The 17,313-nt window shown below is 38.6% G+C and overlaps 2 protein-coding genes across 3 annotated transcripts; one reads left to right on the forward strand and one right to left on the reverse strand.

The window, feature by feature from the left end:
• Nucleotides 1-858: 858 nt before the first annotated feature.
• Nucleotides 859-2,966, forward strand: LOC116262085 (plasma membrane-associated cation-binding protein 1). Of its 2 annotated transcripts, none has more exons than XM_050075984.1 (5): nt 859-1,009; nt 1,114-1,305; nt 1,466-1,551; nt 1,742-1,826; nt 2,355-2,966. In XM_050075984.1, exons 2-5 carry the CDS (start codon nt 1,194-1,196, stop codon nt 2,675-2,677), a joined length of 606 nt encoding a protein of 201 aa, XP_049931941.1. In that variant the 5' UTR covers nt 859-1,009; nt 1,114-1,193; the 3' UTR covers nt 2,678-2,966. The 2 variants fall into 2 exon arrangements, with proteins under 2 accessions (XP_049931941.1, XP_049931942.1); XM_050075985.1 differs by having other exon boundaries at nt 910-1,009; nt 1,127-1,305.
• Nucleotides 2,967-6,948: 3,982 nt separating this feature from the next.
• Nucleotides 6,949-16,074, reverse strand: LOC116263974 (DNA replication licensing factor MCM6). The gene is made up of 18 exons (XM_031643830.2): nt 15,882-16,074; nt 15,052-15,198; nt 14,806-14,931; nt 14,356-14,518; nt 13,718-13,911; nt 13,118-13,313; nt 12,755-12,832; nt 12,337-12,566; nt 11,491-11,605; nt 11,305-11,379; nt 11,085-11,225; nt 10,128-10,331; nt 9,720-9,881; nt 9,394-9,449; nt 9,200-9,306; nt 8,436-8,555; nt 7,911-8,041; nt 6,949-7,375 (listed from the first exon to the last, which is right to left on the reverse strand). Exons 1-18 carry the CDS (start codon nt 15,956-15,958, stop codon nt 7,226-7,228), a joined length of 2,472 nt encoding a protein of 823 aa, XP_031499690.1. The 5' UTR covers nt 15,959-16,074; the 3' UTR covers nt 6,949-7,225.
• Nucleotides 16,075-17,313: the final 1,239 nt, after the last annotated feature.

The following is a 17,313-nucleotide window of genomic DNA, read 5'->3' on the forward strand; positions in this document are numbered from 1 at the left end:
TGAAATTCAAAAACCAAGTTTCGGATGTGCCACATAAACAAAATAAACAAAGTTTCTAAAACTCATTAAAAACACCTAGGTTTTACAAAACTGGATTAGAAGAGGGTGCCATCCAAATGCTCATTAAGATCTTTGCTCACGTTTTATGCTGAAAGTTATTAAAAATAGCGTCACTAATGCATTTGATCAAAATTTTTTTGGGTGGTGACACTGATACAAGCAATTTAAGAAAAGAAAAGTCACTTTCGAACGTGAAAATGGTAGCTCCAGCTTATTAAATCATCTCTTGCCATGTTTAGTGATTCATGTTTTGTGATGTATTGTAGTTTGCTTCTCAAGGAAACTCTCGTGCGTTATCTCTTTCGAGTTTCTTTATGCAATTTTTGTGAAACTAAACAATAGGGAGAACAAATGAAGGAGGAAAAAAAAAAAGATTCTTCCTTCACATACGTTGAAAAAAGTACCACTCTTTACTTTTGGTTTTGGCTCATCACTACATTCATATTTATACAAGTTTAACTTACTTTCAATGCCAGGCAACATATGTACACCTACTTGATACCAACTTCACATGGAAAAACAAGGTTTTGAAGCTAATTCTATGGTCAAACTTGGTTTCCAACAAGATTTTAGCATCCTGAAAAATCATTTTTGGAAAATATTATGCATTCATGATAAGTTGGTCATATGTTGGAAGAGTGAATATTCTTACAGGTGAATATAAACAGAAAGTGACATTCAGGCTGCTGTCAAGAACTCGAGAGCCTTGAAGAAGAAGAGAAGGGCTTTTATAGGCCGACGTACGTTGCCTTTTATTCCATCAATCTGATTCAGAAGCTTGCACAACGGTCGCATGGTGTTCTCGTAATAAAGGAAAGAAAGCGGGGGATTTGTTCAACCGTGCGTTCTATAATTCCTGGTCCCTCTCCCCCAGGAACTCGACAGCCAGTTGGCTTAACAGCCTCAGCAGACAGCTCTCCTTCTCTTGCTCTCTCTCATATGTTAGTTGGTACGTGTATTCTTTTTTCTCTATATGGTAGATTTTTTGTTCTTTAAAAGTGTGAACGTTGTTCTCCGATCTTTCAATTCATTCAGTTTCTTCTTTGATCTTAGCTCTTCTTGGCAGCTAGATCTTGCCATCTTGGTCTCTCTGTTTTAAGAGAAAGCCCGCAGAAGGCAAAGGAGGAGCGAAGATGAGTTACTGGAAGGAAAAGGTTCTGCCCAAGATCAAAAAGTACTTCGACAAGCCCAGCAAGAAGAAAGCAGCTGCTGAATCTACCAAATCTTTCGATGAATCCAAGGCCAGTGATCCCTCTCTCTCTTAGATGTTATCTCTTCTCAGTTTCTTCAGTCTTTTCTTATACTTTTTCTTTTCCCATCATAAGATTCATGTCACGATTAGTTGGTGGTAGAAGAAGGAAGATATGGCCGTATTCTGATGTTTGAGTTTGGTGGGTGCAGGAAGAAATCAACAAGGAGTTTGAAGAAAAGAAAGGGGAGCTGCACCCGAAGGTTATCGAGATATATGAGGCTTCATCTGCTGAGATCAAGGTGATCTTTAAATATACATGTATACAGCAAACTTTGAAAGAAAATTGGCATGGGATTTAAATGATCTTCGTGTTCAGATACTTGAGAATATTTATATAGATATATATTGGAAGGGATATGCGTAGGGGACGAGTAGACCAATTATGGAGGTAACATTTTTAGTGACTTGGTGTAGTTGTTGATGCTGCAGGTAATTGTTAAGGAGCGTAAGGCCTCCGGCTTAAAGAAGCACTCCGCAGCTGTCCAAAAGTTCCTCGACGAGTTGGCGAAAATCGGTATGTAATCTCACATGTATTTCTTTAGCTTTTCTCTTCACACACACATATATATATATATATATATATACACACGAGTGAAAAGCGATGGTCGAAATCGGATGTCTGATATAGAGCAATCCTTTCATCTTTCGTGAAATTTCATCAATAGATTCGTTTTCGGTGATTCTTTTTATAGAGAGAAATTTAGAGGCTTTGAAACATCTGTACAATTGAATTTCAAAGAACCGCCGACGACCCGTAAAGTATGAACACTATGGGTTGTATACATTCAAGTGATTGAATGGTTGAAGAAAATGAAAAGATTTGCACAAGTATTGAAAAAATATATGTGCTCAAACAAAAAGATAGTTTTAAAGTGTGCAAGAATCAATGGCTCATGACGTATAAAAGCCTTGCGATTTCCAAGAAAATTATAGATGAATTATGTGATACATATTTTCAGAAATATTGAGGGAATAAAAATGGAAAAAGAAGAACGATGAATGATGTTGCTTTATTGACATGACCAACATGGTAATTGAGCAGAGTTCCCCGGATCCAAGCACGCATGTGAAGCATCTAGCAAGTACGGGCCTGCTCTGGTCTCAACCACCGTCTTCTTCATCTTCGAGAAGGTCTCTACCTTCATACCGGTGGAGGAGAAGCCGGCGGAGGCCCCGGTGGCGGAGCCAACTCCAGCACCAGCGGCAGAAGAGCCAGAGAAGTCGGCCACAAAAGAGGATGAAGCAGCTCCACCTCCGCCGCCGGAGGAGTGCAAGGAGGTAGAGGCCGTGGTTGAGAAGAAGGAGGAGCCGGCACCGGAGCCTTCTCCGGCTGCAGAGAAAACCGACGAGGCAGAGAAGAAATGAAGGATGCCACAGTGAATTCGTGGCTTAATTCATTTCACCCCCATGAATTCTTCTTCTTCCTTCTTCCTTTCTCCATAATTGCAAATACTGCTTGTCTGCTGCCTCGTCTCATTCATGTCTGTTTTGTTCAATAATCATGCAAGTTGTTATACTGTAATTTATCATTCTTTCGTGGTTTTGTCCCTGCTGGTTCTTTTCCTCTCTGTGGGGGAGGGGAGGCCCCTGTATCCACTTGTGTACTTGATTGGGATTTGGAACTTGAATTGGAAAATCAACTTTCAAGCTTTGATGAGTGGACTTTCTCTCTCTCTCTCTCTCTCTCTCTATATATATATATATATATATATATATATATTCTGCCACCCAAGTTTATGGTTGTCCGCTTGGATTTCATTATGTTTTCAGAGATTCAATCATATGGATGGGTTCACAATGTTCAATTGAAAGAGCGTATAAAACAAAATTTTGACAAACCTGAATTAATTTGTCATAATCTTCAAATATAAGGAGTTACGAAATTGCATTGATATGCCATTTCTGAAACATATGGATTTGAAAATTCTGACGTCATTTATGAAGTCATTTTTTTCAAAAAAAAGACACAACGGCATGTGCTGGACAGTTCATGAATATATATATATATATATATATATATATATATATATATATATATATATATATATATATATATATATATAGAGAGAGAGAGAGAGAGAGAAGGTAGATTCCTTCGCAAGGAGGAATCTCTTCGCTTGAAGGCCACCCCATGAATGCATCCGGCATCCTTCTTTCACTCACACACCATGTGTTTGCTATGAGAACCGAGGATTTTCCTGCCAAATCTGACCAGAGAATCCAATATATATATATATATATAGAAAGAGAGAGAGAGATAGGAAAAGGGAGGAAGAAAGAGGAATCTCTTCTCTTCAAGGCCACCTCATGAAAGCAATGGGCGGCCTCCTTTCCCTCGGACACCATGCGTTTACCATGAGAAGCGAGGATTTCTTATGCCAATCCTTGCTAGAGAAATCCAATAATTTTATATATAAATATCAAATGATTACATAAAGATCAGATTAGATGGCTCAGGAATTCAAGTGGAGTGCTTGCAGTCCTCTCTTTGTGGTTTTAATTTTAAATATTCTTACATACCGTAATACGCAAAATTTAAAACTAGACTAGAAACATCCGTCAAACGAGGACTAAGCTAGAGGACTTAAAAAAGAAAACAGTAAACTCAGAAGGGAAAAAAAAAATCACGTTCTAAAATGTAAGAAATCCATGGATCTTCTACCATTACTTTGCATAAATTAAAACCCAACAAGAAAAGAAAATAGAATTTAACAATTTCGTACCACACGCCAACTATACAACATAGAAAAACTTCATATCCGGACAAAGAAACACCGTTGGCAAAAATTTATTCCTCATGATAGCAGATTATAATGTCTTCCACATGGCATCACTTTCAAATTTCTTCTTAATTACTCACCTCTCTCTCTCTCTCTCTCTCTCTAAGCTTGGTGCTGGTGGAAATTACGGACAAAATTATTGGCGAATAATGGTTGGAGGTCCACTTCAAAGTTATCCATCACATGGAATCATGGACATATGTTTGTTCCTTACACGCAATACTTGAAAGGAATGGCATTCAAAGCCATAATTTATCAACGGTCCAAAAAAGAATCCTCCCAATGGCCAGACCAAGCCAGTGGAATTCTGTTTATATTTTACCCTTGTCCTTGGCAGAATGTTTATTGAATTTGTGGTCGTCAGTTTGATTCATGTAAACACTATAACTTTGTGCCAACAAAAAGTTATCTTTTTTTTTTTATTAACAATGACCTTTTTCGTCATTTACCATATTGGCGCACAAAAATTTCATGCATCAATAACTTAACGCGTACATAGCCAGATTCACTTTTGTACTGGGTAGTAGGATGAAATACTCCTTGATTCGCAAATGAATCACGGCCGGTTCGATTCAATATGGGATGTTATGAACACTCGTAAGAGGGTGACAAAATGGAAGGGATAGACTGCTGATCATCTAATAAATGGTTGGGCCCATGAAGGAAGAAGGTAAGCTTTCAAAATCAAATGCACGGCCATCACTGTCCCTTACAACTCACTTGAAAACCCACCTTTGCGTATGTACACAAACTTGCCTACGTTCAAGGACTCAAAACCACAAACTTTAGGGTGCAAACCCTAAACTTTTAATATCCAAAACATCCAACGTCTTGAATATTTGGTGTTTCAAATGGAGAAGCTAAGATCTATGAAGTGTTTAAAGACCACACATAATTTTCGGTGGGTGCATGTGAAGGGGATGGACGGGTTCAGGCAGTAATCAAATCTGACCGAAGTGGATTCTGCATAGTTGGAATTGGGTCCAGGATTTGAAGTTGATTGGATTTCATTTTTTCTTTAAGCATTCCCTAAGCTTGATGGGATCAGGGTTCATTTACCAGTGTAGCTCCTGATTCTTAAAGATTTAATATAATCCTGTGTTTGTGGGACACAGAGTAACCACAGTAGCTAGGAAATGTAGACGACGCAGGAAGCAACACGGTAAGCGGCAGTAGAGAGTGAAAACCTTTTGAAAAACTATTACATTAACATAAACGATGAGATTCAAGGAAGCGTTCTGGAGTGGAGAGATAAACAAAAGCAGGGAAGCGAATTTCAAAACGAAAGCAGGTTTCTTGGCAACTTACTATGTGGCACAAAGGGGTGATGGTGCACTGGTCGGATCAGCGGCCAGTCGGCAGCTGATTACTGCTGCCAGCCATGGCAATGGCGTCGTCCCTTGTACTGCAAATGGGGATGCAGCAATTCACTGTTTACATGCAGAGTGGGTGAATCTCCGAGGCACCAACACAGTCGTGGATGCTGAAGAAGAGGGATTCACTCTAATTTGGGTGGTGGGGTTGTCCTGCCATTCACCTGGAAGTGCACATAACATTGTGATTATGAATCACAAGATGAAGACGCAATATCTGTTATTTACCATAACTGGAAATCTCTCCCTCTCTTTCTCTTTTGTAAGTCTGAATTAATTCAATCCACAACATGCTCTTTGCATCAAAACTATGAAAAAGCAGCCAGAAACTTATATATTGACAAAAAATTTCCGCAGGAATAATTTTCATTCTGGAGTTAAACAAGATAAACACGGACACAATCAAAGAGCGTTCTCATGAGAGTATCACTGACATATGTTGAAATTAAATGGGAGTACTGCGCCGACGCCAACAGCGTGGGGAAGCTGTCTATGGGGTCGTGTCGTGGCTGGATCTGCCATCGCCTTCATGTAAGGCTGGTTTTTTGTCCTGTTTGCAGGACAGGGCAAGCTACTTTGCCATGGCTTTTTTTAGCATGAGTCTTCAGTTACCACCAAGGTAATATGAGTCCTGCTGCCTGATGGTGAATAGTTAGCGGCCGTCCATGCACATGTCCGGGACGCACTATTATAGTTAAGTACCTGAACGCTCACCAGCCGAACACAGTCCAGAAAGTACTCACAGTTAATTGACCAGGGTAAATATTGCTCCCGCTCCATTTCGCAAGCTTTAATGTTACGTTTATGCGTGATTTATGGAGAGAAAGAAGGGAGTTAAGGGTATGAGGCCATCCTGCTTGTCTTTTTTTGGAGTTTATTTTACATGCTCTAAATACCATTCATGTCGATGGGATCTTAAAGATTTTGAGGTCCCCAGTTTGTGGCAGAAGAAATCAGAGCACGGATGTTGGGATCTCCGATATTATGGAGTATCCCAATTGCATAAATATGCTGAATACTATTTTTCAAAGCGATCTATGATCCGGTGCGTTCATTTTAAGGATGGATGGTTCAACATCAACAGCATTAATCGTAAACTTTTTGGTGGGAGTAAAAAAGTCCCGATTAAAGAGTGGTTCCATTGATGGCCATGATTTATTCCAGAAAAGAGTGAACTGGCAAAGAAGATTGATGCAACTGTTGTTGCTCATTCATTTTGGGGCCTATGCCATTTTTAGCCTCGTGGTCCCGGAGGTACAACCAGACAAGGCAGGACTCCCTGATGGGGACTTTGTCCCCTATGAGGTACTATTGTTTTAACATTATTGCATTTAGTAAGAAATTTAAATGATTTTAATCACTCATTTGTCAATTATTAAATTATTTCAATTTTCCATAAAGAATTAATTTGAATGTGGCTCGAGTATTAAACTCATCTCTTCCTCCGGGTGATGTAGAATTCAAAGGCTCTTGAGTGTATCCGTTATATCAAACGATAAAAATAATACATTTATATTCGATCGCCAGAATAGTTCTCCGCTCTTTTCTGAAGAAGTTGAAATATATATGGAAGAAAACTCTTGGTTGCAGAGCCTGGTTGAACTCTGTAACAGATTGCGTTTGGCATGTTGAACTACAAGGGGAAAAAAATCAGATCCGTTAGGAATACTTATGTTACATGGTACACACAATAATGAAACTACTCTCTGTCGCCATCTAGTTAAACAAGTGGTGAGGAAACGTCGTTTCTTGACTTGAGCTCATTCAATGACAAAGTTGGGATTCACTGCCAGAATCCTTTTATCAGTGACCGATGACCTTGTTTCTTCACTTTCTTCAGCCAATGCCGTCTCTGCAGTTGAACTACCATCGTCGATGACGATCAAATGACCTTCGTTTTTTATTAACCTCTGCACAGAAAACAAATCCATTTTCCTAAGTACGAAAAGAGATAAAAAAAAAAAGGGAGAAAAGAAAAGAGAAGGATCAATAAGACAGACTGACAATAATAAGCAAGACGTCACAGATCAAGTTCATGGCCATGGCTATAACCGGCACAATACACGGCTTTCCTGCTGACAGTATCTAAAAAAAAAGAAGCCCCTAAACTAAACAAGTATTCGAGTTTGGAGGGTCGGTGGCTTCATTGCTCCTTGACTATAAGGCAACAGCGATTGAACGTGACAGTAAGAAACGAATGCTGGTTGTTCGTACAGGACACTGAGCATGAACCTATACGTACAAAAGGAACTAGCACGATGAACACTGAATTCAGTGCGAGGCACGAAACCAACAGTGACATTGCAAACTTGGACACAATATTCGATGGAAACTGATTCAGTGTACATAGTCCATATCCATTAAACTTCCAATGTAGAATTCTCGAAACAATTATAAGCCCATTAGAGGTGATCACCAAGACAAATGGAGAAAGTTCAGAAATACCTCTATGATTGCTCTAAGACATTTATATTCCTCAACCACTTCGTCAAGATTATTGAAGGACCCTGCAGCATTCTGCTGCTCTATATACCATTGAATCAACTCTCCTTGTCTCATCCCAGCCAATTGATTACCTGTAGTTAACAGAGAAAAATGAATCTAAAGCATTTATGGTGGGGAATATTAATTTAAGAATGTACATGCACAAAAAACATCAGTAGTTTATTTTGCGATGCTGAATCGTTACTCCAAGGAACAACCCCAAAACCAGCCCAATCAGCAACTGGACTGGTTTTCTAGTGGTCCAACAAGACACAAATTCAGAACCAATACACAAGCCCATCAGAGCTGTATAATTTTGTCATCTTTCAACAAAAGAAACAGGCACTTGTTGAAACAGGTCGAGAAACAAAATTAAAGCATTAAATGAAGAATCTTCTTCTCACCAATTCTAATACAGAAGCATGTGAAGATTAAAACGAGTGCCACAAAGGGGAAAATGTAAGGACAAAGTAGAGAACTGATTACCATCTTCAGCAAGCTCTTCATGCTCACGGAGATGCATAACCAATGCATGTGTAATTTTCTGAAATCTCTGCTGGCTTATCAGCAGTTTCCTCTTTTGCTGGTTTTCAGATCCGTCACTCGCTGAAGATTTTGATGGTAACAAAAAGTTAGCAAAGGTGATCAGCAACAAAATTAACTTCATGCAACAGCAGTGAGAGAATAAAAAGGTGAGTTAAGAGAATCATATGACTTGGCTGGATTGGCACACGGCCAGGTTACTCAAAAAGCAGAACCTGCTTTGACCAATTAGAATTGGGCGTGACATGATATTGGCAATAATTCCCTGAATATCGCACAAGGATTTCTGTTATTATTCTCCTAGGGTATAAAATTATTTTGAAAGTATAAAAGCTACCAACCGGGCAAGTTACATGAGGAAGATGGGAAAGTTGACGAACAGAAGGCATGAGTAGACCAGATGTACATATCAACTTGGTCATTGCTAAATCCCAGTCAGCAGACTAGGACTGTGCAAGTATTTCCTGTATCTTAACATAACCCAGAACCCACCATAGTAGGCTGAGTTTTAAAATATTGCCTCAAAAGACAATTTTTTCTCACAATTCACTCACGTAGGCAATTGTAGACAGCAAAACAGGACTGGACTTGTGCAAAGCTCAACAAAAGAAACTGGAATGTGCAGTGCAGGTCAAGTGTCTAAGATTCTAAGCTAAGACAGTTAATCTAGTGAGAAATTCTTTTCGATTTTTTTTTTTTCAACTCACCGTGATCAGCATTGCTTGGCTGAGCAGTTCCATCATCGGAAGCTTTAGTTGCCTCGTCTTGTTGATCATTTTGGAAATCAGACAAATCAATCTCGTTTGAGTCAACACTGTTAAAAAAGGATAATAGAACACATTCAGCTCAAATTGCATTAGCAAAACTGTAAATTCCTAATTACATCTGAAAAGATAGTTGCCTGATTATGGATGTTTTCAGAAGTCTCACTGCCAACCGAACATGGCTTGGTTTCACCTGCATTTTGAAAAAGGATGAGCTAAATAATGAATATGTGCTAAAATTTGATGCTTAACCATGATATGATCAATCAATATGCAACCAAGACAAATTTCAGTTTGTCACATTCATATGAACTTCCGATGCATGAAAAGATCATTTACCACTTCCCTAGCAGTATACAAATGTTTCCCAAACTTCCACATACAAGACATGGATGGATGAATTCAAAATTCAAGAAGATGGACATCAAGATTATGGTATCAAAAGTGTACTTTGCTGCCTAACCTGAAGCTCCAAATGACTCCGTGCAATAGCTTCGGACAATCTGATTAATGCTTCTAACTGCCTCACGGTCATGCGATAAGCAACTCTGCTTCCTGGAGCGGCATCTCCCCTACGAAGAGCTACATATGAGTCCACCAGAACTTTTCTAGCTTCAGCACTTACCTGCAATGGACAAAATAATGTAAGTACAAAGAACATATACTGGAACAGAAAATAGGTGCAACATATACTTCTTTGTAACTGAAATGGTAGTTTCAGAAACAAACTCCAAGCACCCACCGTATTCTGAAGCATTAAATGATAGTGATATCTATCTGATTTTTCGGAATACAACAAGAAAAACAGGATAAATGATAGTGATATCTATCTGATTTTTCGGAATACAAGAAGAAAAACAGGATAACGTACCTTGGGTTTTAGTGTCTTTGCATATCCGATATACCGCTGGACCTGTGCTTCTGTAAAAGCTGGAGAAAGAGCATTTTCTTGCTTCTGATGAACTCTAACAATGTGAGCAGCAATATACTGATCAACCTGTTCGTCCGGCTCATCAACCATTACATAGACAAGATCAAACCGAGAAAGGATGGCAGGAGGAAGGGCCACATTATACTGCATCACAGAAAGAGCATTTGACAACCAGTTAGTCATGAGTAAAAGAATTGACATGCTGGGTCCAGGGTCTTCAGACTATATGTAATTATGTAGAACTGATCCGGTTGCCAATTCAAATCAAGATAATAAGTATAGAATTGGATTACAAAAATGTCTCTACATTCTAAATGACTGCATTAATCTCTAGTTTTATAGAGGAAAATAGATCTGAGCGCCCATCAATTCTCATGTGATAGTCAAAAGCTACTAGAAATTCAAAGTACCAGACAGCCTAATTAACTAGATAAATAAAAAGGTTCTTGAATAGCAATTAACAGGTCAGTTAATAGGCAGTCACCTTGACATAAATATGGATAGACTAGAAAGGTACTGTGATGAAACTGATCAGATGCAACTCTGTTCCGACTATTCATTACCCAAAACTCAATAACTCATGAGATCCACTTCTTCATAAACATTTTACATTTCTAGTTCGTTACATGAGTCTCATTCTCATTAAAAATAGACTGCACTGGATATCCTGGTAAATAACATTCTTAACAATATTATCTAAATTTGTTTGGTAAATGGAATATGGAGCTGAGGAAGCTGAACAAGTTGGTACTTGAAAAGTCAATCAGCAAAAGAAAAGGGCGAACCAGCAACCTTTTGCCAACTAAACCTCTAAAATAAAAACTTAGGCAGGTAAACTCCTACTACACAATAACGTAAAAAACTAAAAGAGACTTGCCATGCTAAAAGAAATTTCACCTTCAGTGGCTTCGATTTATCATAGCGCCCACCATTTGGATTAGCAGCTGCTAAGATTGATGTTCTAGCATTGAGTGTGGCCTGGATGCCTGCTTTTGTAATGCTTATAGTCTGTTGTTCCATGGCTTCATGAATGGCAACCTTTCAGAATTCATAGCTCAATCAGAGAACTAGACATTGAAAAACTCAATTCAGCACAAAAGACAGATAAGTAAAATACCTGGTCCCTGATGTCCATTTTATCAAATTCATCAATACAACATATGCCATTATCAGCAAGCATCAGTGCACCAGCCTGAGGGTTCATAAAAGAGATATTCCTCTTCCATGAGAAACTGTTTCACTTTTTTAATAGGATCGATGAATTAGTATGCTCGAAAGCAGAATATACAACAGCAATCATTACCTCAATGCAGAACTCTCCTGTTTCAGGTTCCTTGGCTACAGTCGCAGTCAATCCTGCAGCAGAGGAAGATTTTCCAGAGGTATATACAGAACGCGGAACTAAACCTGCTGCATACCTGAAAAGATGTATCATTAATAATGTTCCAGCAGCTTCCAGAAGTGAAAGAATAAATTTTATGTCTTCATGCTCTTGTTTATGGATAGGGCAGCTAGTATAAATTACTAAAGGTACCACTTGTACACCAGCATGGTATTTTAAAACTTTTAGAAACAGAAGGAAAAAAAAAAATTCTCCAGTAAAATTTGTTGAAAATTGTACATATATTTGCCTCTAGATGACATTCAACTGACAAGCTAAGGCTGTGATGATTTCTAAAGGCCTCATGTCGGAGTCAGTGATGCAATAAAATAGGTCAGAGAAACTCACGAAAACCACTTAATAGTGCTACATGTTTCCCAAGAGAAGTCATCGACTCAAGTATCTCAGACTGAGCTTTCAGAAAAAATCCAACAACAAAAGTCAGGACCATAGGGAAACTAATACCTTTTATGAAAATGAAAACCTAGGTAAAACTGAAAAAGGACTCCTAGCTCAGAGTGGACAACCGAGCTAAGCTGCCTAATCATTTGACTTCCAGGTAGCTGGTGCAACTGCATCAGCACAAAATTAAGTTGGACTATCCTCAACATTGATCATTGTGTCAATTGTAGACCAAGTTAGGTTTATAAAAAATGGAAGAGTGTTGCCCAACAGCTAGTGTGGTTTCTGTGAACACTAAAACAAACATTTATTTTATACATTTGCAAGCTAGAGAACATAAGATGTAAAGAAATTTCTTGCACCTACTTCAGGAACTGGGACTTTGCACAACTAGGATCCCCAACAATGCAGACATTTATATCTCCTCTTAGGTTGATGCCTTCATGGGTAAATTTGTGAACTCCTCCTATCAGCATGAGTAATATCGCTCGTTTAATATCTTGATGGCCAAATACTGTTGGGGCAACACTATCCACAAGCTTGTTAAAAAAGTCAGGAGTGTTCCTCATTCTCTGTATTTCATCCATCTCCTCTGCCTACAAGGAGAAAAACAACAGAAATAAATTCTCCACTTGATAGCAGAATTATGGCCAATTCAAACACTTAAAATATATGCATAAAAAGACAGACCAAAATTGAAAAGACAGAAAAGCACACAGGTAATAGTTACAATTTAAGAAAATATCAATGTTGATTACAAACAGAATTCAGTGGTAAACAATACCGAGAAATGTTCCACATAATCTTCATCGATGTCCTTCTTCCTACTTCTGAAGTCCCCATCCCTTCTTCCAGTGGAGACCTGACAACAGCAAGAGACTTTAAGTGAGCACTTGGTTTGTTAAGAATCCAAATTTATTCATGTACAACTGGGCTCAATTGAGGTCCAAAACAACTTGAGTAAAATGGCTTGATGATCTTAACAGATCTAATTTAATTCACATTTGATGCAAGACATCAGAAAAGTTGAATAACAAGATCTTGTGAAGTGGAATGACATATTTTGCATCTTCACCTAAATGAATCCTTTTAGGAAATACAGATAAGCAATTTGGAATTGCAGGTCAGATCTTGAGACGCATCTGACCTGGACCGAGTTTGCAATGAAAGCAAGTCGATATGATAAATCTCTCACTCCCAGTGCCCGTAACCCACCAACACCTTCATGTCCTCCAGATAAAGGCTGTCGCTGGGGCTTTTGCCTTTGGCATTCCGTTCTCTCACCAGGAGAAGCTAGTGCAGAAATATCTGGTATCACCACTAATGTGCCCGTAAAGATGACCCTAAAGGATGAAATATACATTTGTCAAAGGAAGCAAGAGATAGTGAGAAATCAATCTAATTAGAAATATTCAAGAAATGAAAAGCCAGCCAAAAAAAACTAACCTCGAATGACTGTTTCATGAAAATGTAGAATTTTATCCACATAAACATTGAATATTTGAAAAACTGATGTTAAACGTAAAGTTCACATTGGCTAGGAGTTAGGACAACGAGGGAAATTTTTGAATGATTAATGGATCCACTGTTAGTTCACATTGGCTAGGAATTAGGACAACGAGGGAAATTTTTGAATGATTAATGGATCCACAGTTAACAGGCTTGAACTGAAGCACGACCTACAAACTAGATTAAATAAAATGAGAAATTTTTATAGAAGAGAACACTAAATATAACACAGCCTTACGTGTCGCCGGCCCTTGCTTGCTCAACTATCTCGTGCCGAAGGATGACATCCAAGGAGCGAGGAAGAGAACCAGCAGGTATCTCTTTAGAGGTCTCTTGCATCCGAACCCTTTGCCAGTCAGCGAATTTGCTTTCTTGCCGTAGAAGTGCCCATTTGTTTCTGTTTGTGCAAGCTGCATTGACACATATGATTGGCTGCAACAACAACCAGCATCGTTACTTAAAGTATTTGTAACGAGCACCAAATAAAGTACCAGGATTCTACATAAACTAGAGCTCAAGCTTAGCACAATAACGCCACTAACAGGCAAACTCAAGTCCATTATGTCCATTAAGACCCTTCAGTCTTTCACGTACTAAGGCAGCCATGGACCATTGGAAAAATGTCTTAGTCAAAAACTAAGCCGAACCTTCTTTTAAAGAACAATCCAACCAAATTTTTGGTTCAATGCTTGGATCTGATATAAGGATCCTATAAGCATCACCTAACGAGGTATTCAGAAAAATTCACAGACTTTCAGTGATTCCGCACTAAAAGGCATGACGACAAAGAAGCCATCATGTGTTCTCTTGATCTTTTAAATTATTTACAGTTTTCAAATAAAATTTAAGTCAAACATTCATTAAGAAGAGGACTACCTCTGTGTATTTAAATTGTTGCTCCACATTCTTGATTACTCCACCACATTCCAAGCATTTGAAGGTGCCTTGCAGAAGTTCTGGCCGGACTTCACTTGTTCGGGTAACAACACCAGTTACAGATACCAGTTTTCCAATCTCTGCAGTTTTCAGGTCTCTCAGCCTACAAAAACAAAGCATGACCCACCATGAGAAATTAAGAATAGATCCAAAAAACAATCTAAGAATGAATTCAAAGAAATGTCCAAAGAGACAAAACAAGGTAAAGTTTCAAAAAAGAAACGCAGGCATCAAATCTAAATGAAGTCAACAAGGGTATGGAAAATCGAGTCAGACACGAACAATATTATGACATTAGAAGACGGGACACCATGCACTCTTAGCCTCTTTCTTTTGATGCGTTTGTCGAATTTATGCCTTCTTTCCAAACATTACCAGTGCATTTATTACCTTTTCAGAAGAGGAATGTTGTAGAATGCAACGTTGATGTCCTTGTTGGGATCATCTTCGGTGATAAATGTTGGCCTCTGTTCCATTACAAACCTTTTGCAAGCGTTCCTTAGGTAAGGCTCAAACCTGCAAAAAATATGTTTTCTCTTCTCAGAAAATATGTCCAAAACGTGCATGCATGTGCATGCGAGCATGTTAATGACTTAATGTGAGTGAGAGAGAGAGAGAGATGAAGCTTTAACTGACCTCAGGTATTCGTCAGATATCGTCCGTTGGAGAATGTCATTGAACCTCATGACATGTGAAAAATCAATGAACATCGTTGTGGATTCTTTGGCTTTCATGTTTTCAAGCTCAGTTTCATAGAAAAGTTCTCCAGTATCCAATTTGAAGCTGTTCCAAGCAGAAGCCAAAATTAGACATTGTCCGCAGAGAATGCCAGAGGGAAAATATTTTTCGCTCTTTATTAAAATGGGAGGAAGTAATTCACTGTGTTTTAACAAAAGCGCAGAAGCGACATCGGAAGCGTAACATGTTCTACCAGTCCTGATGCATTGTATAACACCAAAACGAAGTTTGCCATCCCTCGGAAAAACACGTGTAATTTTTTGCATTGAGTGTGAAATCCGAAAGAATAGGATGCTCTTGCGAGAACGCTGAAATAATTCAAGCCCCAAGAAGCATTAAAAGTACCTACCTAGTTCAAGTACTGAAGACCGAAATCGGGCTATTGTATCAAAGAAACAATTTCCTTTCCAACAAGTAACGAAAATCAACGGATTGATAACGCCTTTATCTTTTCTAATGAGAAAACGATGGAATTGTCTCTGTCGTTCCAATCGACTGGCTGGCATTGTTTAAACATGGGTGAATGGAAAGATCCGATTGCCGTGAAGATGGAAGATAAATGGCGAGGGCTTCTGGACTTCACGTAGGTTTAGGTTAAACAAAGACTTGTTGACAATGTAGGAATTCAAAGCGACAAATATGGTGAAACAAACCCAACAATAAAAAATAATAATGACGCTAATGTTAGGCTTCCCAGATGGAATCATGAAAGACAATGAGATTCATACTTTTTGAGGAACTCCAGGAAGGCATTCTCGACGCGAACCCCGGCGTGATCAACCGAAAATCCTCCAAAAGCGTCCATCCTCTTCTCCTTCTCCTTCTTCCTCGATATCACGGTAACGGAGATATTGCCGTCTCTCCTGCTCCTCTTTCCCTCCCTCCCTCTCTCTCGCCTTCGCTCACTCGAGGAAGACGATCGCAACGGAACCCTAGGTCCCCTCTCTCTTGTTTTGGCGGGAAGAGAGGGCGTAGCGGGAAAGTTTTGCCGCCAAAAATGACTTCAATGACGATTACACCCCTCACTTATTGGGATTAGTACAAACGCAAAGAAGTGCTGGAACTTGTTTGGATGGTGCGTCCAAAGTCAGGAACTTGGTTATCGAGAACACGAATGAAACTGGTGAGAAGTGGTTGAGTGCCATGACGTCATGGTGACGAAACGTTTACCACACAGAACTGATCTTCTACCGAACGTGACTGCGTTTATTTATTTGATTGTTGATGTCTACCGTTTGTTTACCGAACTATAGATCGGCAGGCCGCTTAAATCTGCGGCTGTTTCTTTATGAAATTATTTGCACAATTAAATGTTAAAATATGCAAAAATTATATGTTTACAAAAATGATATAATATTTTTAACGATAGTTTTAAAATATTTAGTCACTTGCCAATAGTTGGCAGCTTCCTTATTTCAATTTTCTGCACATATGTATATATATTCATATAACATTCATTGATGTATGTGTGAAATATACACATAAGTATGCTTATATGAAAGTACACCTGGTAATAAATTTTAAGTTTGCAGACATGCTCTGGTTGATTGTTAGTTTGATTGTGTTATAGAAACCATGGTGTCACTATCTCACTTTTTCTCTAAACTAGTTGTTGTATCAAACACATGCTTTTCACTCCTTTATACACTATATTCCAGTGTGTCGTATGCTTCATATAAACTTGGATGAGATATTTATATCATTCAATTTGAGTGCCATGATCACACATTTTATGATACACGAGAATAGCATCCACAATAATCAAACAAGAGACATACATTTTATACGCCTGCCTACACGACCAGCTATGTTACGTTTCCTTGAAGCATCTTTATGTCTTTATTGTCGTATCAAAAAACAAGACGGAAGACAGTTTTCTCTGCGCAATTATTTAATATAAGAATCTTAGAGGGAAATAAGGAAACTTGAATTCGGGAATTAATGTTAAGTTGCTAACCGAAAGTGATTTGTTTAAGTGAGTGTCTTATAATACGATCCATCACCATCGCAAGTCACGTAGATGGAGAAGAGGCTTAGTTTTAAATTGAACAAAACGTTAAATGTCATTTCAACCTGACTTCTAATATATTTTGTTCCTTGTTAAGAACATGGTTTAACTGCAACTTGTGATTAATGAAGGTATTTTAAATTGGAGACGCT

The sequence above is a fragment of the Nymphaea colorata genome, chromosome 1, assembly GCF_008831285.2.
Source record: "Nymphaea colorata isolate Beijing-Zhang1983 chromosome 1, ASM883128v2, whole genome shotgun sequence".
NCBI classification, from domain to species: Eukaryota; Viridiplantae; Streptophyta; class Magnoliopsida; order Nymphaeales; family Nymphaeaceae; genus Nymphaea; species Nymphaea colorata.

Excerpts from the sequence above, each read along its gene's own strand:
- LOC116262085 (XM_050075984.1), top strand. The coding sequence starts at position 1,194 with ATGAGTTACTGGAAGGAAAAGGTTCTGCCCAAGATCAAAAAGTACTTC. Across the intron at positions 1,552-1,741 it reads CTTCATCTGCTGAGATCAAG|GTAATTGTTAAGGAGCGTAA; the intron begins GTGATCTTTAAA and ends TTGATGCTGCAG. Across the intron at positions 1,827-2,354 it reads CGACGAGTTGGCGAAAATCG|AGTTCCCCGGATCCAAGCAC; the intron begins GTATGTAATCTC and ends GTAATTGAGCAG.
- LOC116263974 (XM_031643830.2), bottom strand. The coding sequence starts at position 15,958 with ATGGACGCTTTTGGAGGATTTTCGGTTGATCACGCCGGGGTTCGCGTC. Across the intron at positions 9,307-9,393 it reads CTGAAAACATCCATAATCAG|TGTTGACTCAAACGAGATTG; the intron begins GCAACTATCTTT and ends CTTTTTTAACAG. Across the intron at positions 7,376-7,910 it reads GTCTTAGAGCAATCATAGAG|AGGTTAATAAAAAACGAAGG; the intron begins GTATTTCTGAAC and ends TTTTCTGTGCAG.